This window comes from Sciurus carolinensis, chromosome 17, assembly GCF_902686445.1.
Source record: "Sciurus carolinensis chromosome 17, mSciCar1.2, whole genome shotgun sequence".
NCBI classification, from domain to species: domain Eukaryota; kingdom Metazoa; phylum Chordata; class Mammalia; order Rodentia; family Sciuridae; genus Sciurus; species Sciurus carolinensis.
The window spans coordinates 62204706-62225804 of record NC_062229.1 but is presented as its reverse complement, the minus strand read 5'-3'; the positions used below and the strand labels follow the sequence as shown (position 1 = coordinate 62225804).

At 40.1% G+C, this 21099-nt stretch overlaps 1 protein-coding gene across 2 annotated transcripts in view; it reads right to left on the bottom strand.

The window, feature by feature from the left end:
- The window catches only part of Synpr (synaptoporin), a 331674-nt gene that overhangs the window by 42226 nt on the left and 268349 nt on the right, over window positions 1-21099 (bottom strand). For both annotated transcript variants that reach the window (XM_047531768.1, XM_047531769.1), the window contains one exon: window positions 14643-14841. In XM_047531768.1, coding sequence (XP_047387724.1) covers window positions 14643-14841 — 199 coding nt within the window. The remainder of the gene's footprint in view (window positions 1-14642; window positions 14842-21099) is intronic.

Genomic DNA, 21099 nt, shown 5'->3' with positions numbered 1-21099 from the left:
TATGAGTGGGGAAAAGAAGAAGAAGAAAAAAAGCCAAAGAAGGCCGTGGGAGATGGCTTAATTGGGGGTTTGAAAGGAGCCACCAGATTTATGCAGAAGCTCCTGGATGTGGCTGCAGCAGGCAGAGCCAGATCCACTTGTACTGATCTCTCGGCTCCCTGACCATCTGCTGGGTTGCCACAGCCAGAATTGGAGGCCCTGGAGACACCCCAAGATGAAACTTCTGAAGTATTTCATTATAAAGAAAAAAAAAGTTACATAGAATTTTTGTGTGTTTTTTTCTGCCGTTTTTGGTCAGGAGAACGGCTTACGGTCCTGAACTTCACTTATTGAACTTGGATGAGAAAGTAATGCCAAAGCCAAGGGCACACAGAGCCCAGTTCTGAATCTATGCATGTGCTGCCATGCAGATTAATGCCAATCTTGGGGATTTCTCCTTGGAAATTAAAGGCTGGCTTCTGCATACTTAAACATGACTTGAACTGAATTTTTGATACTCCCTTTAGTATCTCAAGTTTCCAAAGTAAATATTTCAGGGGCAACCTTGATATGACAAAATTTTTGTATTTTTTTTTTCTTCCCTCCCTGGGAAGCAAATTCTCTCTGTAGATCTTCTTGGGAGACCCTTTCCACAATAACATATGATCTCACAGTCTGGGGTAAACAGTTGAAATTCAAAAATTTCACTCAGATCAGAGGTAATTCATTGTGGGTAAGTTTTTATCTGGACTAGAAAATAGGTGCTTCTATTTCCAGAGTCAGGAAGATAATAAAATTCTGAGATTCTATTCCTAAATTAGTGAGTCAAAATGTGTATAAAGATTTAAATGCAAGGCTGATGATTTATGAGATGGAAAAATTCAACACTTTGTAAAATTAAAAACCCAATGTAAGAAATGTTCAACTAATTTAATTTATCAGAATATAATGGAACATTATGAGGCATTCTGAAGGGAAACAACTGGGATTAAATAACAACTAATTAAAAAGCACTATCAGAGTCATTCCACCTTACTTTTCCTTGGTTCTATGAATAAATACACTAAACATCCACTACATACTTAGCACCCAGTGGTCATACTAAAAAATTTTTAAGGGGCTGGAGTTGTGGCTCAGTGGTAGAGTGCTTGCCTAGCATGCATGAGGCACTGGGTTCGATTCTCAGCACCGCATATAAATAAGTAAAAAATAAAGGTTCACTGATAACTGAATATTAAAAAAAAATGTAAATTTAGGCCTGGGGTTGTAACTCAGTGGTGCTTGCGTAGCATGTGTGAGGCACTGGGTTTGATCCTCAGCACCACATAAAAATAAATAAATAAAAAATAAAGGTATTGTGTCCATCTACAACCAAAGACATTTAAAATAATTTTAATCTTAGTTATGTATTTATGTATTTATTTATATGCAGTGCTGAGGATCAAACCCAGTGCCTCACACATGCTAGGCAAGTACTCTACCACTGAGTCACAACCCCAGTCCAACCAAAAACATTTAAAAAAAAAAATCTTAAAACTTTTTTTTTTTTTTTTTTTTTTTTTTTTGCGGTGCTGGGGATCGAACCCAGGGCCTTGTGCATGCAAGGCAAGCACTCTACTGACTGAGCTATCTCCCTAGCCCTTGAAACATTTTTTAAACTTAAGCCCATAAATAGTCTTTTGATATTTGGGTTCTTAGTACTGTTTGATGGAAGAAATAAAAATTGTATAGTTCAAGATAATATCATTTGGCAAGTATCAGAAACCCACAAAGTAGCAATCACAAAAGGAAATTCAAGAGCTCATATAATAGGTAAGTCTAAAAGTTACTGCTTCAGGCATGGCTGAATTCAGGAGTTCAATTTTTAATTTTGACCATGACTCTCTCTGACTCTCTCCTTCTCTCCTCTCTAGGATCTACATATTTCTGCTTAGCTTTATTCTTTTAAAAAGATTCCTTCCATATCATGGGCCATGTATTCCTCCTAGCTTAGCAACTCCAGAGGAAGAAGAAATCCACTCATAGATAAATTCAGGAGGAGACTTTGGTTCATTTCCCTTTCACCTGAATCACTTGCCTGTCTGTGATATCACACACCATGATAGACAGTCCAGCAGAACCGTATCAGAAGGTAGTTTCTCTAGAGAAGGAGGCTGTCAGGCCACAAAAGTGTCCCCTGTTCATTTACATTCTTGCTGAATCTATTTCCCCAGTTGAAAATCTCTCCTTTGCAATTACCTAGTATTTATTTATTTATTGGTACTAGGGATTGAACCCAGGGGCACTTAGCTACTGAGCCACATCCCCAGCCCTTTTTTATATTTTATTTAGAGACAGGGTCTTTCTATGTTGCTTAGGGCCTCACTAAGTTGCTGAGGCTGGCTTTGAACTTGCGATCCTCGTGCCTCAGCCTCCCGAGCTGCTGGGATGACAGGTGTGAGCCACTGTGCTTAGCTTCAAGCCTATTTTACCTCAAATTACTCCTTGCATGTTTTAGGGCACATTTCAAAGTACTCTCTAATATGGCTTTGTTGCTTTGATAAGGGTTCCGCTAAGCAATGAAGATGAAGATGCCCTGCCAGGAGAAAAGGCTAAAGGACCTGCAGAAAACCCAACTGCTGGACTTTGTGCCAATTACTTGACTGCTTAATGAACCCTCGCTCTACTAAGAGCAAGTCATTTTTAAACTTCTGGGAGCCCCAGCGATGCTTAGCCTATGTGCCTGAGCATTGACTTGGTTTGGATGCAAAAAAACAAATTTAGTAAATAGTAAGTATAGTTGGCCATCTTTGGGGGTTGGGGTGGGGGCTATAACACCAATTTTTAAAAAAATCCATGATAGCAGGAGGAGTGAAAGACTGAGATTAGTTTCTCTGCTGATTGTCCCAATCAGATTTTCCAAGTTCTTCCTGTTACACCATTGCTATTTTCAGATTGCTGGCTGATCCAGATTCGAGGCCCCATTCTCTGAATCCTGGTTGATATAATGGAGCTGTGCTCTGTTCCTGTCCCTAAGGCAGGAGATGTGAGTGCCAGGGTGGAGGGAGATAGTCAAAGGGAGGGGATCAGAGTAATGGGGGCCAGGGTGAAGTTCCATATTAGAGCTGATTGCATCTGCCTGTAATGACAGCAGCTTATGCCAAGTTTGAAAGCTCAAAGAATAAAGAAACTAATATAAATGAGGATTTGATATTGACAGAACAATAAGAAGCCTTCTGTATTATTTCTCAAGATGAGAAAGTCAATAGAGTTTGCATTTACCTATCTTTCAGCCCTAACATCTATGGAGATTTAATGAACACCAGCGACATACAAAGCACAGTATGGGTATAATACTAAGGCTGATAAAAATAACAGTTCACTTTAATGAACACCTGCTAAGCTCCTGTTGTAATGGCTTTGTGTGTAATAACTCATTTAATCTGACCAACCACTTTGTAAGTTATCTCCATTCCACAGGTGAAGAATTGGAATCACAGAATGGTCCCAGACCCTGCTCAAAGTCACACAGATGGTAAATGATAATACTGACATTTGGACCCACCCAGTCTGGGTCTACAGCTTGGATTCCTACCTACTGCTTTCTATTGTCTCCTTATGACAGATTATTCCTCAAGATTAATATAAATATTTACTATCGTTATGTCTTCCTGATTTATGGTAAAGGAATAAAGTAGATTGTCTGAGTCAAGAAGCTGGGTTTCATTCTGCTTTGGGTCCTTAGTATTTAGCACAAGGCCCAGGGCCTGGGTGTCTAAACATCCATGATCATTGAATCCAATGAAGACTTGCTATCAAAAGGAAGAACTATATAAACTTTTGCTTGATTGAAAAACAAAAACTAAAAACCAATAGTGGCTGAGGTTCCTATAAGGAAAAAGCAATATCAAACAACTTAAATAATATCAAACAAGTTATCAAAAACATTTTTGGTTAAAAATTAAATAGGGTAATATTTTGTTCTTTTCTTCTTAACTCTATACCATTTTGAGCATCTCACTAAGGTCCTTTTTTTTTTTTTTTTTTTTTTTTTTTTTGGGTGCTGGGGATCGAACCCAGGGCCTTGTGCTTATATGGCAAGCACTCTACCGACTGAGCTATCTCCCCAGCCCCTCACTAAGGTCCTTAGGGTAGCTGTAGAGTTAAACTAGTGCTCTAAGTGGCTTGGAAATATTTAATTGGCTCAAATTCCATAACTAGAGATGGAGTCTGAAGCAGTGGAGCTCTAAAGACTTCTGGGAGACCACAGAGTCCTTTGATAGGTATCATCTAAAACTGGTGGAGGAATTGGGCTTGCCACCATGTTTTTCTCTAGACTGTCGGCTAGTTCAGAAGGGAGCGCTTTGGGGAAAGAGGCTGCAGAGCTGCGATGTTAGATTGGGGGCACGAGCTTGAATGCACGTGTGTTGGGGTAGCTCAGAGAGAGCAGAAGAGGTCAGAGGGCATTGCAGCACATAATAGGTAGAAAGGAACATGGAGGCAGGAGTTCTCCATAAGTGGAATTATGCAGAGCCAAATGAAGCAATTTTTGAGCTGAAGTCAGAGGCAATAAAAAGCTTTTGCCTCTGGGGCAAAGCTCTTTAGTTTCCTTTGCTGTAGTTTTTTACATCTCAATAATAGAATTTAAAAATATACCACACTCTAAAGGTTATCTTAAGGACTTGAAAGAAAGATGTTTTAGTTATTTTTTTTTTTGCTGCTGTGACTAAAATGCTCCACCAGAATCACTGTAGAGGAGGAAAAGTTTATTTGGGGGCTCACAGTTTCAGAGGTCTCAGTCCATAGACAGCAGGCTCCCTTCCTCAGGGCTCAAGGTGAGGCTGAACATCATGGCGGAAGAGTGTGGTGGAGGGAAGCAGCTCACATGGTGATCAGGAAGCAGAGAGAGACTCCACTCTCCAGATACAGATATATACCCCAAAGTCACGCCCCAAAGCCACGCCCCCAATGTCCACCTCCTCTAGCCATGACCCAACTATCTCCAGTTACCACTCAGTTAATCCCATCAGAGATTCATTCGCTGATTGGGTTAAGGTTCTCACAACCCAATCATTTCTCCTCTGAACCTTCTTGCATTGTCACATATGTGAACTTTTGGGGGACACCTCACCTCCAAACCATAACAGAAGACATTTGAAAAGTGCCTGGTGCAGTGCCAGGCATACAGTAGGTGCTCAGTGGTTGGTGTTTATTGCCACAAGTCAGGTTTTCTCAACCCCAGCACTACTGATATTTTGAGCTGGATTATTCTTTGTTTTGGTGGGTTGTTCTGGGCACTGTGGGATGTTCGGCAGCATCTCTGACCTCTACCTAGTAGATACCAGCAATGACACCTCAGTAGTGACAATAAAAAAAAAAAAATGTCTCTGGACATTGCCAAGTGTCCTAAGGCAGGAATGTGTGTCTTGGTTTATCTGTGTGGCTCTAACAAAACACTTGAGACTGGGTCATTTATAAAGATCAGAAATTAGTTTTCTCACAGTTCTGGAGTCTGGGAAGTCTATGATCAAAACATGTTTTGTTATCTCATGATGTCTGTTCTCTGCTTCCAAGATGGTGCCATGTTCCTGCATCAGCTGGAAGGAAGCACTGCCATGTCCTTACATGGTGGAAGGCAGAAGGGAAACCAAACCAAACACTATAAAGCCTGTTTTATCATGTCCTGAGTCCCACTGGTAAGGGAGGAGCTCACGGGACTGAATCTCCTCTTAAAGGTTCACCTTCTAACATTGTCATTGTAACAACATGAATTTTGGGGTGGGCACAATGCTGTGGTTTGAATTTGTCCCTTCTAAAATATGTTGCCAAAGTGATAGAAGTGGTGGGGCCTTTAAGAGATGACTGTCCATGAGATTCCTCCTTTATCAGTGAGATTAAACCCCTTATAAAAGAGGCTGCATGCACTGGTTGGCCAGTTTCTCTCACATGAGGACATAATGTTTCTCCCCTCCAGGAGATGTGGCAACAAGGTCCCATCTCCAAGGAGAGATCCCCTCTTTCCAGACAACAAACATGCTGGCACCTTTGATATTGGACCCTCCAGCCTCCATAACTGTGAGAAATAAATTTCTGCTTCCTAAGTTTCCTGTCTCAGGTGTTTTGTTATAGTAGCACACTTGGACTAGGATGGGGTGAGAGTGTCAGAAGCAAAATTGCCACTTCCCTTCTCCCCATGAGTTGAGCACCACTGGTCTAATTGGGAGAGGGAACAATTTCCTCTGGTGCACTGAGCCAGGGAGTAGATACATTTCACCTTTCATTTTGTTTTAAATGAAAATAGAAAATGCAGAAGGAAAACACATTTGGGGTTTGGCCACCTTCCTGTGGCATTCTGATTTTCTAACTAAATGGTGATTTCCCTGAAAGGACAGAAAATCTGACAGAAATGGATGGTGTGGCAATTGACATTTCCCACTAGCTGTTTATAGGCACAGGTTCCAATAGAGGAGGAGAAGAGTTGTGGGCTCTGGAAGACCCACACCGATCCTTCAGACAGTTCATTGCCTTTATTAAAGCTGTTGGACTATAGCTCATCTCTGTGTTGAACTAATTAGAGAAACATGGTACCAAATACAGTGGGAATTCATTTAAATTACCTTCATTTAAATTGTAATTAAGAATTCACTCATCATTAAAAAAAAAAAATCCTGAAAAAGAGCTGGAAATACAAACTTGGATAGAACATGAAGATGATATGCTCAGAGAATTTTAACTGGATTTGTTTGTTCACCTTCATTTGTGGTACTACTTCTGGCAAAAATGTATTTGTTGGTGCAAAGTTTATCGTAGATTAGATTAAGAGTTTATGGAAGGTTGAGTTCATACCCTTTTGTATTATCAACACTTTTTTTCCAAAGAGTAAACAGGTGGAACACACACACACACACACACACACACACACACACACATACACCATGAGTCAGATTGTCAGATTCTGATAAGTAAGCCTGTGACTAACAAGGTACATGCTGTCAGGGCTTCGAATGATGTTATTTGTAGCAGCAAATACATCGTATCTGTGGCAAAACTTAAAAAAAAAAAAAAAAAAAAAAAGTCCTCCATTCACCTATTCACCAACCTCCTAATGCTGGGGTAAATATCTTTAAAATAAGTCCATACCACTGCAACTGGGGAGGGAGTGCTTTCACTTGTACGCAGAGTTATACTATTATGGTTTAGATGTGAGGTATCCACCAATGGCTCTTGTGTGAGACAATGCAAGAAGGTTCAGAGGTGAAGTGATTGGGTTATGAAAGGTGTAACCTCATCGGTGGATTAATCCACAGATATGGATTCACTGGGTGGCAACTGTAGGTAGGTAGCATGGGACTGGAGGAAGTGGTCACTGGGGCATGACTTTGGGGTTTTATTTTGCCCCTGATGAGTTGAGCTCCTCTCTGCTTTCTGGTACCATGTCCTGAGCTGCTTTTCTCTGACATACCCTTCCGCCATGATGTTCTGTCTCACCTTGGGCCCAGAGTTGTGGAGTTGGCCCACAATGGACTGAACTTCTGAAGCCATGAGCCAAAAGAAACCTTTCCTCCTTTAAGTCAGGTCTTTTGGTCTTCACAGCAACAACAACAAAAATAATCTGACTAAAACATACACTTCCTCCTCCAACTTACCAAAGCCCATCTACATCTCTCTTGCAGACTGCCAGAAATTTTCAATGGTTTTCCTTACCACACGCATGCTCTTAATTCATATACGTATGGCTCAGCCCACTGAAGATACTGCCTATCATGATGAAATACACTTAGACATGATGAGACAGAGAAAGAGAGAGAACAGAAATCAGAAAGATGAGAGGCGAGGAAAGGAGGGAAGGAGATGCAGAGGGAAAGGAAGAGAAGCCTTCCTAATCATTTCCAAATAGCTCAGAGGCTGCAAAATTTGATTTCTATCTGCAATGACACCCAAGGAAAGGTGTTGCTGATGGGAGATTAGCCTTCGATTCTTGGAGCATTCAGATCTGTACCTGCCCCCTGTTTTCTTACCTCAGTGACGGGCTCAGTCTGTGCTTGAAAATGAGGACCCTGATTTTCTAACTGGAGAAGTTAACAAATCTACCTTCCAGATCTAGAACCGAGTGAGTGGGATTCCAGGAACAAAATGGAGACTTGGATGGCTTGTCCTAGCCATGGTGATTGGAGAAGGAGTTCTGTGTTGAGCTCTATCCTCAGGGACTTGGGGCAGGAGAGGATGCTTGCTGGGGAGGGACCAGAGGAAAGTGGGATGTAAGGGCTGTAATCAATTAAAGGGAGGTGCCTGCCATTGCCCTTTGTAGGACTAGGGCATGACTAGTAATGGTCAGGAGAACTATTAAAATTAATAACACTAATAACATTACCATCAGATACCATTGATGCATCACCTACTGGGAGTCTTTCCCTGGGCAAAGCACTTTGCAGGCAGGAACTCTCTCTCCTTAGAGCACCCATGTGATATGCATGCTATTATTCTCAGTACAGATGAAATAATGAGCTTCCAACTGTTAATGTTAATAGGTCCTGAGAGCAGAACTAAATCCAGAAGGCTATAGTAGAACCACTGCACCTAAGATTATCAGGCTAAGAGTTTCATACTGATTTTGCCATTACCTTCTTCTGACATTGGCCAGCTTTCTCATCACCCACGGACTCATTTTGCAAGGCGTGGTGCTCAGTCAAAAGGAATTAGTTTGAATCTGTAGAAGGGGGCCAGTTCTCATTGCTCTATTTGTCTCTCAGGATTATCTCGAGGCTAAATGGGGAAATTTGAAAATATTTGGAAGGCAGTGGACATAAAACAGATGCAAGCCATGAGACCCTTGTATGTCTGCAGTGGGTAAATGCTCCTAGTCCCATGAGCTCCCTGTGGTCAACCTGGTCTCCTTTATGGGAATAAGAGATTTTGAGTAACACAGTCCTTTCTTTCCCATAAACTCTTAAGATGCACATTGACAACCTCCCTGATTGTTAGAAGGTTTACTTTAAACCTAACTTTCGTACAACAGGGATTCATTGAAATGTGGCATGGTGTTGACTCAATGCTCAAACTCAGAACATTCTGTCAACTTATAAGAGAAGTTACTCTTTAAACTTATTTTACATTAACATGAGAAAAACGCCACAGCCCCCCTGTTGGACGTGAGATCTGAAGATGGCTCCGATTATCCTGTCACAGAAATCTAGGCCAGAGATTGATTTTGAAACTGTACTGTAAGGAACATGACAACATGATATAACCAGATGTGGCATTTCAATTCCACAATCATGCACCATTCCACAATCTGCTTTCTGAGAACCGATATTCATTCATCTGTACAAGAAGGCACTTAACTGTAGTGACATACAGTAGCTGGATATTTCCCTTGGCCTGGTTTTCTCACTGCTGTGTCAGACAGCTTCATTAACAATTAACAGTATTCAAAAGACATCTAGATTCTCATTTTTACTTCAAGACGGGTAATCTTATCATATAAATTCAGTAGATAATTTTTTTTTTTTTAGCAACCAACACGGGCTTGGCTCAGTTTGTCTGAAATTGCTGACAGCAGCTTAGAAACATTTAGGAATCAATCCTGGTCATCTTTGCTTTGTAATATACATTGCTCTTTGCCATTTTTAAAGCCTATTTCCTTGTTTTCTCTCTTGCACCTTCTATGTGCAAAAAAGATAATCCGCAGGCGAAGCAGAACCTTCTTACTATTCTAGCATCATAGACTCATGGCAGTCTTGACATAACTCCAAATGGATTTTTTTGATGGCAAATTTAAAACCTTCTGTGACAGTCAAATGAGCAGAAGATCCTAGGTGATAAGGGTCCGAGTTGTCTATTTCCAGAGTAAGAACATATAAGAGCTGTCCCTGTGTATAAACCCCTTTGTCTTACCTACTCCACCCCGTAACTTCTGTAGCATGCTGTGCATTAGGATTTTGGGCCCTATTGCATGCAGGGTTTGGGGGCCTTGGATTTGGGTCCAAACACCATCCTCTGTCTATGAGTGATGTGACCTACAAGAGTTGGTAATTTTTCCAAATCTCCCTTTCCTCATCTACGAATGCAAAAATTAATACAAACTCAGGCTGTATTAAATCAGTTAAACACATAGGTAGAAGCCCAAGCATCATCAGCCGAGAGTATTACTGTCAGTTATTATTATCACCACCCGTTCCTGTCACTTCCCGACAATCAGTCCTATTTGTACAGGATGTATAGTTTCCTGTCCTAGAGGCTATAAGTCAAATGGGGATTGGTTAATTTTCAGAAGGATACCTAATTTCTTTCTTTTTCTTGTTTTTGATAGGAATGGATCATTACATTCTCTTTTTAAATTTATTTTGTTTTTTTTTAGATAGATATGACGGTAGGGTGTATTTTGACATACCACATATAATTTATTCTAATTAGGATCCCCGTCTTGCGGATGAACATGACATGGAGTCTCACTGGTTGTGTATTCATAAATGAACATGGGAAAGTGATGTCCCATTCATTCCACTGTCTTTCCCATTCCCATCCCCCTCCCTTCCCTTCATTTCCCTTTGTCTAATCCGTTGAATTTCTGTTCTTTCCTCCTTACCCTCCCTTGTTGTGGGTTAGCACCCTTGTTGTGCATTAGAATTAGAGAGAACATTCGGCCTTTGGATAATTAATTTCTTAAAACGGATTGAATTAATTTATCTTAGTATAATGTGGTAACTTTGTTGTTACAAACTAAAAGTTTGACTTGGAGAATTCCAAATTACAGAATTTTTTTTTTTTTTTTTTTTTTTTTGGTACTGGGGATTGAACCCAGGGGCATTTAACCACTGAGCCACATCCCCAGTCCTTTTTTATTTTTTATTTAGAGACAGGGTGTCACTGAGTTGCTTAGGCCCTCGCTAAGTTGCTGAGGCTGGCTTTGAGCTTGTGATCCTCCTGCCTCAGCCTCCCCAGCCACTGGGACTGCAGGTGTGCACCACCTTGCTCGGCCTAGAATATTTTAAAGAAGTATGTGTGTTGTCAAAAAAGAACAACAACAAGAAAAATATATGGTAACCAGAACCAAATTGTTCAAGTTAGGAAAAGTGGACATCTTTCAGAATAAATGGTATTGCAAGTATTGTTAACCTCTGAACAAAATCTCCTTTTTTTTCCCCCCCTGTGGGGCTGGGGATTGAACCCAGGGCCTTGTGCTTAGGAGGCAAGCACTCTACCAACTGAGCTATCTCCCCAACCCACCAAAAGCTTCTTTAGTAGTTGAAAGTCTGAAGCAGGAGACACCCTCCAGAGATCTCGCTCACACTGTGAATTTGCTGCTCCTCACGCAGGGTATAATTATGCATTCTTAGTTCCTCAATCAAGGGCCATCATGGTGGGATTGGGACTGAAGGGTGCGCTGTCCCCCGGTCGTGATAACATCCGTCCATGCAACCTGCCTCATGCCTCATCGGGCACAGGATCCTTTAAAATTAACTTTTATCTGCTAAGTAATGAGCACATCAGTTTTTTAATATCGCAGAAGTTTCATCTTGGAGTCTTTCCTTTTTTATTACTAGAATTACCTCCCCCTCTGGTCCTCCCCACCCTGGATATAATAAAACAAAAGCTACCTGGTGTATTACACAACTCAGGATTTTATTAGATCCTGCTTGATGGGAAGGACTATTTACACAGAGACTAAATAGGCTGCCTTTACAAGATGATTTCGTATAAGTGGAATGTGGTTTTATGTAACAAAAATAGATCTTTTCCCACTTTAGGGGCCAACTAACTGGGCCATTTAAGAAGTCATTTCCTTGGACTTGAGAATTCTCTGAGAATGTCTCCATGTATCCAGGAATGAATGGCTGCGTGTTAGGTTCATGGTATATGCAGGCCATCTCTTCTGTGTACCTACCTGCATTATGGGAGACATGGGGTCACTTAGGTGACTCTGTTAAAGCTTTTTGTAAATTATTAAGACTAATCTAGGATGAAAACAAAACAAAACAAAACAAACAAACAAAAAAACCCCAAAAAATCCTTGTCCAAAGGTTTAAGTTCTTCTATTACTCCTCCTTCTCAAGTTAACACCTTAAAGTGCTGCAAATCTGAACTTTTTTTCTAGTTCCTTTCAACTTAAGCACAGAGTTGTAAAAACAAGCTTTTCTCCTATTAATCCTTCAAAAATTATCTCAAGGTTCAGTTTTCCAGAATGTGTAGATTAAAGGTTCTTACAACTTATTTTATTACATACTCCCTAAAAGAATTTCTAAAAACTGTGCGACTACTTGTGTATATCAGTGCCCGATTTTGTTTTTAGTAAAAGTTTAAATAGTTGCAGATAATGTAATTTCTGGCACATTCTAAGTCTCGATATTTAGAAGTATAGCTGTTGTCTCAATTTTTAAACAACACAACTAATATTTACTCAACATTTTTGATCATCCAGTAATAATTAATAAAGTCTTTAACAGTTAGAAATTTTGCTTCTTTTGTTCCCTTTCAAGTTGTATTTCCACTGAACCTTCCTCACAGAATTATAGATACAGTATTTTTGAAAGAAGTTTATATTTCTTCATTTATATTTCTATTGTATTTTATGTTTCTTAATTTTATATTTTTATTATAATTCTTTACAACAAAAATATTTATACAAACTTAAATTACTTTTTAATTACCCATGACCCTACGGGTTTAGGTATTAAAGATACCCTTCTGATTGGGTAATCGTTACAAGTATTATTAATGCACAATTTTCCAAAATGACAAAAATGTATTATAAATTTTATGAGTAATATTTAAATAATTATTAAAATTGAAAAGTAAAAATTTCATTGAAAATTTATATTTCTTGTATGGACTGGTTTTTTTCTTCAAATAGTTTATAAATATTTTGGGGGTAAATATTATCTTTTTCTAGAATGGGACATGATTCAGTATAGAGTTTATTTTCATTTTTTGTCTTATAGATGTATATACTGAGAAAGTTTGCTCGTATAAATGAGTAGGTGGGATTAGATGGACTTTTGTTATAGCAATATCATTAATTTCCTTATTTTTAAATTTATATGCCCAGATGACAATTATCTATCATCAAAATTTCTTATTTTATTTTTAATTTCTAAAACTTATTTTATTTTTCTGTTTCCATGTCAAAAATTGTTTTTAACACTTTATCAAATGATGAGGACTTTTAATTTTATTGAAAGCAAAACATTGGAAATCCCCTTATATCCCAAAAAGTACATTAGCCAGGAGTTGAGCTCACTCACTTTTCCAACACAGCACCGATGTTTCAAATGGTTCCTTTTTGGTGTGCTTTAAGTGTTTCATATCATGTAAATGTACTGGTAAGATCTGGGACGATAAGATAGGATGCTTTTCTTTAAAATGGGAGTAGATGATAATTGTAATTTGGATATTCAATGTCCTCCAAAGGCCAGTATGTTCCAAGTATGGCCTCCAGGTGGTGCTATGGGGAGGTGGGGAAACCTAGGAAAGGTGGGATCTTGGGGTGTCTTTACTTCAAGGGACTGTTGGCCCTAGACCCTCCCTTTGTCTCTTTTGCTTCCTGACCTTGACGTGAGCAATTTTCTACTCTCTACTGTTACCATCTGGGATTCCCCGGGCCCTAGACCTAAAACTGTGGGTCTATTCAGTAATGGGCTGGAATCTCTAAAACTGTATGTCAAAATAAACCTTTTTCTACTTTATATGTTAATTACCTCAAGTGTTTTGTTACAGGGAACAGAAAGCTGAATAACACAGTGATTGAAAAAAGATAGCAAACTATCTTCACAGGCAGGGTATTCTTAGGAAGACAGATTTTATGGAAATATGCATGTAAAGATTGGGAAATTAGAATTTAAAAAAAAAATGTTTTCTACCAGGGATTGAACTCAACAGTGCTTAACCACTGAGCCCCAGCCCCAGCCCTTTTTATATTTTATTTAGAGACTGGGTCTCACTGTGTTGCTTAGAGCCTAGATAAGTTGCTGAGGCTGGCTTTGAACTCTTGATCCTCCTGCTTCAACCACCTGAGCTGCTGGGATTACAGGCCTGCACCACCATACCCTGGGGGAAATTTGAAATTTATTTCTTTAAAATTACCCATGCCTATGGGTAAATTTATTTCTTTAAAAATACCTGTGCCAATCAGAATTTCTGAATCCTTCTAGGTATATGCATGCATGCCCATGTTTGGATATGCTGGGTTGTATTGATTTCACCTGTATGAGTTCTTGCACCAATTCTCTAAAGAAACAGAAAGTGGTGGTGGAGAGGGTGATTGACATCGAGGAGAGAGAGAGAGAAAGAAACAGAAGTTCATCTTCCAATTATATGGTACTATGCCCAGACTATATCACACACAAAGGGAATAATGCATTTCGGATAAGCACAAATCATACTGTCTAAATAACCAGTGATAAAAATGACTAAGTCCATAATGCTGGAATCGTAAGTAAATCCACAGCAAGCCTCAGGACTCCTTCCTGGCTCTCATGAGATTTCCAGCCACTTATTTCAGGAGGGTTTCTAGCAAGTCTTATGACAGGCACCATGTTTTTGTGGTTGATCCGAGAGATTTGGATGAGAAAAGAAAATGATTTCCTTTCAAATACCTGCCTTAAGGGTTTAGGTCACTCGGAAACCTTTGCAGCATGAGTAAAAGAAATTAGAAGGGACAGAGTTATTTCAAAAAGAAAACTACTTACAATCAACGGCCCCCGGTTGTTTTCCCGGTACTTATTCTGGAAGAAAATGTACACCACCGTGGCAGCCAAGGAGTACAGGAAGGCGAAGACGGCCACGGTGACGAAGAACTCCGCCGAAGAGGAGGAGTCGCCGATCAGAGCCAGCTTCTGCCGCTCCTTTCCCTCGCAGGTGGGCACCTCGAATGTCACCTGGTGCAACCTAGATCGCCAGATTCAAGAAGAGACTCTTTAAGTGAGGTTTTATTGAAAACTAGATGCGGTAGATCTGCATCTTCTTTTTTTGTTTTTGTTGGGGGTGGGGTGGGGACCAGGGATTGAACCCAGGGGCACTCGACCACTGAGTCACATCCCCAGCCCTATTTTGTATTTTATTTAGAGACAGGGTCTCACTGAGTTGCTTAGGGCCTCGCTTTTGCTGAGGCTGGCTTTGAACTCGCGATCCTCCTGCCTCAGCCTCCCCAGCTGCTGAAATGACAGGCGTGCGCCCGCTGGATCTGCATCTTCTAAAGCCAAAGGAGATAGGTGTGGGAGTTTCATACAAAAGGGAGAGATTCCCTAAGGGATTTGCAGAGGTTATTGCTGGACATGTAGAAATAAAGATGGCAGCTAACATCTTTAGACTGGGGTTCACCATTGCTAGTCACCCTGGAGAGGAGGAAGAAGAGGAAAAGTGTGTAGACTAGGAAACACCTTCCTCCAAGGTTTTCCAGAGCTTTCTCCCTTTCATCTGGCTTGCCAGGTCTTGTATCCTTGTCTCTGGCTATGCCCCTAACTTCTTCCCCTGCTACTTTGAACTGTTATCTTGTTCCAACCACCATGGACTTTTTTGGGGGGGGGGCGTGGGGGGCGCTTCTCAGTTATGCCAAGTTTGGTCCTGAGTGTCTTGTCCTTGACAGTTTCCTTTTCCTAAATTACTCTCCCCCTGACCTTTCCATCTTTTTCCATCTTTTCCATGGCTGCCTCCTTGGTATTCAGGCATCAGCTCCAATACCCTCTTGGGAGAGGTTTCTGCTGAGCATCGATCAAAAGTAGCTCCTTTGGCTGGTCCTGGCAGCGTATGCCTGTAATCCCAGCAACCGGGGAGGCTGAGGCAGGAGGATTGCAAATTTGAGGTCAGCCTCAACAATTTGGTGAGGCCCTAAGCAATTTAGTGAGACCCTGTCTCAAAATAAGAACTAAAAAGGGCTGGGGATGTGGTTCAGTGGTTAAGTGCCCCTGGGTTCAATCCCCAGTACCAAAAAAAAAAAAAAAAAAGGTGGCTCTTTTGCTTTAGACACACTGTTTAATTTTATTCACTGCAGTCATTACCAAGAAATGATCGGTCATATATTTGATTGCTTGTTTTTTGTTATTTACTTTTGTCTCCAGTGCCTGCTCAGCAGTGAGTCCCTATCCCCATGACAGTGGGACGTCTTGGTTTTCTTCTCTGTATCCCCCAAACCCAGCCTTTGTTAAGGACTCAGTATTTGGGTAAGTGAATGACTATTCTTTTTTTTTTTTTAATTTTGTTTTAGTTGTTGATGGGCTTTTATTTTGTTTACATATATGTGGTGCTGAGAATCAAACCCAGTACCTCACACATGCCAGGCAAGTGCTCTACCACTAAGCTCAGCCCCAATGTGAATGAGCATTCTTGATTCTGTCTGATGACTGATAGTCCGATAGTCCTAATTTGATTGGGCTTTTAAAACTTCTATTTTAGAAAGAAAGTTCTATCAGGAAAGCATCCAGGGTTAATAGATTGCTTGACAGAGAAAAATAAGACACTTGGCCTGTGCTTTCTGCTCAGCCAATGTCACCTAAGGAAGGTGTGTTACCTCCAGCAGTTCATGGGGTGAACTGGAACCAAGTGGTAAACTGTTAGTCAATCTAGAAACCTGTTCTCCACTAGGCCAACTGGATAAAAACAAGATGGAGGATTATTTATATCAATAAAGTATCCCTTGGAAAATTATGCACCTGAAAAATTTTCAATTTATGCTTAGAAAGCTTTTTTTTTTAACTAAGCAAATTTTGATCTTTTCAAATAGATGTGTTGTACACATTTTCTTCCAATTTAGAGAGCAATGATCATAATTAAGAAATAATGATAATAACAACTAACACATTGGAACATTTCTTAGGTGGCAAACACTGGGTTTTGAATACACTATTTAATTTAAAGCCCATGGCAAACCTGATAATGTATGATAATGTAGTCCCCTTAATGACACTTTACTTTACAGATGAGGAAACTGAGGCTTATAATAAAAGTGAGGTCATTTCCTAAGTGACATAGCTCATAATTATTGAGCCAGGGATTTAAATCTCCTTCTGACTTCAGAGCCTGACCTTTTAGCTTCTATGTTAACCTGTTTACATTAAGTAATAAGACATTAACTAGGATGAATGTGGTTTTCAAAGTGAAGCCTATGGACTAATGGCTTTGGAATCTATAGAGATTCTAGCATATGTTCCAGGGCCCTGTTCCAGACTTACTGAAACCTCTAGAAGAAAGTCTAGTTGACGGCTAAAGCAGAAAAAATCCAGTTTGCTTAATTTCTTTTTCTTTTCTTCCTTCCTTCCTTTCTTTCTTCCTTCCTTCCTTCCTTCCTTCCTTCCTTCCTTTCTTTCTTTCTTTCTTTCTTTCTCCCTCCCTTCCTCCCTTCCTTCCTTTCTCCCTCCCTCCCTCCCTTCCTTTCTCCCTCCCTCCGTTCCTTCTTTCCTTCCTTCCTTCCTTCCTTCTCTTTCTTTCTCCTTCCTTTCTTCCTTCCTTCCTTCCTTTCTCTCGCTCTCTCTCTCTCCCTCCTTCCCTCCCTCCCTCCCTTCCTTCCTTCCTCCCTCCCTTCCCTCCCTCCCTCCCTCCCTCCCTCCCTCCCTTCCTTCCTTCCTTCCTTCCTTCCTTCCATCCTTCCTTCCTTTTTGGGACTGTGGATTGAATCCAGGGGTGCTTTACCACTGAGTTACATCTCCAGTCTCTTTCATTTTTTATTCTGAAACAGGGTCTTGCTAAGTTGCTTAGTGCCTTGCTACGTTGTTGAGGCTGGCCTTGAACTTGCAATCCTCCTGTCTCAGCCTCCTGAGCTGCTGGGATTAAAGATGTGCATCACCATGCCCAGCCAATTTCTTCATTTCTTAAAAGCATTCTTTTATATTATAAGATTGCAGTAACAAGCATTGGCAAAGAGGTGGAGAAATCAAAACTTTTATATGTTGCTGGTGGGAATGTAAAATGGAATAATCACTTTGGACTACAGACTCTGGCGATTCTTCAAATAGTTATACACAGAGTTATCATATGATCCAATGATTCACCCCCTCCCTAGATATATATGTGACAGAAATAATTTTTGGTTACATAAAACATGTAAAACAATGTCCATGCAACATTATTCATAACAGCCCCAAAATGGAAACCACCCAAATTTCCATCAACTGATAAATGGATGCAGTGTATCCAGAGATTGGAATGTCATTTGTCAGTAAAAAGGAATGAAGTACTAATCCATACTAGAACAAAAATGACATCACCCCGCAGTGTTTACAGTAAGTGAAAAAAGTCAGACACAAAAGGCCACTCATCGTATGGTTTCATTTACGTGAAATATTCACAATAGGCTAATCTATGGAGCCTAGAAGCAGGTTAGTGTTGGTTGAGGCTGGGGGTTGGGAGAACTGGGGATGCTGGCTAAGTGATATAGCATTGCTGTTTGGGAAACTGAGAGTGTTCTAGAATTCATTGTGGGAAGGGTGCACATCTCTGCCTAGAAGCTACTTAATTGCACATTGGAAATGATAGATTGTGCAGCATGTGAGTCATATCTCAATAAAATTCTTAGAAAACAGGGAAGACGATTTATCAAGTCCCTGTGTAGGCAAGAAAACCAGCACATGAAGAAATGCAATATGACTTGGGAAATTGCAAGATGGTAGGAAAGAGGATGGGAGGGATAGGAAGAGAGGGAAAAGTCACCAGGGGTCCCTGCTGGGGGCCTCCTGTGTCATGTTACTGATGTGGGCCTCTATTCCAAGACAAAGATTGGCAAGATTTTCTTAGGATAAACATCATATAAAACAAAAACTGTGTCACCTATTGCAATAATCTGGAGACAGGCATAGCTGCTTTCCAGACTCAGGCTGCACCCCAAGACCAGCACGTCTTCCCTGTGCTGATTCCCTTAACTCACACACAGAAACTGGGTCTGCAATCTGCGTGCAGTAGGAAACAGCAGGAGCAGGAGAAGAAAATAATTGTTCTTTTTCTATACCATCAGTTGAACAGCAGTATTTTCTCCCTTGCTAGCTTACTATGTTGGCTTAAAGAAATGGTTGATGGTGCTTATGTGCATGTGGGAAAAAAAAAAAAAAAGACTTAAGAATCTGCTTTGCTAGGAAACAATCAAGAATGTGAAGAGAGAGCCTACAGAAGGGAGAAAATCTTAACCACCTCAAACAGAGCATTAATCTCTAGGATATATAAAGAGCTCAAAAAATTTAACACCAAAACCAAAAACCAAATAACCCAATCAGTAAATGGGTTACCACTCATTGAACAGGCAACTCACAGCAGAAGAAATGCTATCGGTCAACAAATATATGAAAAAATGTTCAACGTGTCTAGCAATTAGAGAAAAGCAAATCAATACCACACTGAGATTCCATCTCACGCCAGTCATTATGGTGACAATGACAAATACAAGTAACAATAAATGTTGACTAGGATGTGGGGAAAAGGTCCACTCATACGTATAACTGGTGGGACTGAAAATTGATGCAGCCACTCTGCAAAGTAGTGTGGAGATTCCTCAAAAACTTGGGATGGAACCACCATTTGACCCAGCTATCCCACTAGTTTACACTTAAAGGACTTAAAATCAGCATACTAGAATGATGCAGCCACATCAATGTTTATAGCAGCTCAGATCACATTTGAGCTATGGAACCAACCTAGGTGCCCTTCAATAGGTGAATGGATAAAGAAAATGTGGTCTATACACAATGGAATATTGCTCAGCCTTAAAGAAGAATGAAATTATGGCATTTGCCAGTAAATGGATGCAACTGGAGACTATCCTGCTAAGTGGAATAAGCCAATCCCCCAAAACCAAAAACCAAATGTTCTCTCTGATATGTGGATACTAACACACAATAAGGGGGCGTGGGGAGAATGGAAGTCCATTGGATTACACAACAGGGAATGAAGGGAAGTAGGGATGGGAACAGGAAAGACAGTGGAATGAAGGGGACATCACTTTTCTATGTTCATATATGAATACGTGACCAGCGAAACTCCACACCATGTCTGACCACAAGAATGGGAAGTTTTGTCAAAATATATTCTACTGTCATGGATATCTAAAAGAGCAAATAAAAATTTTTAAAAATCTGCTTTGTTTATTAATATCTGAGTATTTAGCCCCAAAACAATACGGGGATGAGATGAAAACAAAGAGATCAAATGGAAGTGGGGTTCTAAACCAGTGACTAAGGAAAGAGGTGGAGGAGGATAATTTATAAAGAAAGAGTATGGCGATTCAGAAGATCTGAGTATAAAAATGAGGGGTGGGGAGGAGGTGGGGGGAGGAAAAATAATAGAATGAGACAAACACCATTACCCTATGTACATGTGTGATTACGCAAATGGTGCGACTCTACTTCATGTACAACCAGAGAAACAATAGCTGTACCCCATTTGTGTACAATGAAGCAAAATAAAAAAAGATCTGAGTACAGTAATTCATCTGAAGTGTTTTGAATGCTGCACACACATATACATGAAAACCTTCTCTTAAGCAACAGTTTTGTTTACATATAAATATGACAAGTGTGTATGCATATATAAAAATTCTGCTATATATATAAAACGGCTGCATATATTAATTTGGAAGAGGAGGATTTATAGTCAGCATGTATTTTGCAGCTATAATAACTGTAGAACGAGGTATCATTAATTTAGAACCTAAACAAGGTTTCATAAAGTTAGAGCTTATCCGTCGAAGCATCTGGAAGGTGGGGGCCCCTCTGATCTTCTGAGGAACCAGTCAGGGAGCAATTGCTGAGGCTGCGAAAGGTACCAAATCCAATTTGTTGATTTCAAATGTATAATTCCCTTCTTGGCTAACCTGACCCAATCAAGGGGTAATTGAATTTGGCTGGGTTTTACTGCATACTGCATTCTATCAACGAAAGCCTTTCATTTTAAAGTAGTTCCCTTGATAAAAAAAAAAAAAAAAAAAATTTATACCAATGCTGAAATGGGGCTATTTAAAGCATTTTACTGAAACGCCAATTAAATGAAAGGAACTACTAAGTACCTACCATTTTCAGTTTTGTTTGTAGGACCTGGAAAAATCTTAAATGTACCTATCTCTTTAGGGAACGGGTAAAGGACAAACTGGTATTGCTTTGTTGATAACAATGTTGTGAGTAGGAACCACTGACAATTTTCTACCTCTGGGCATTGGGCTAGGTCTTTACC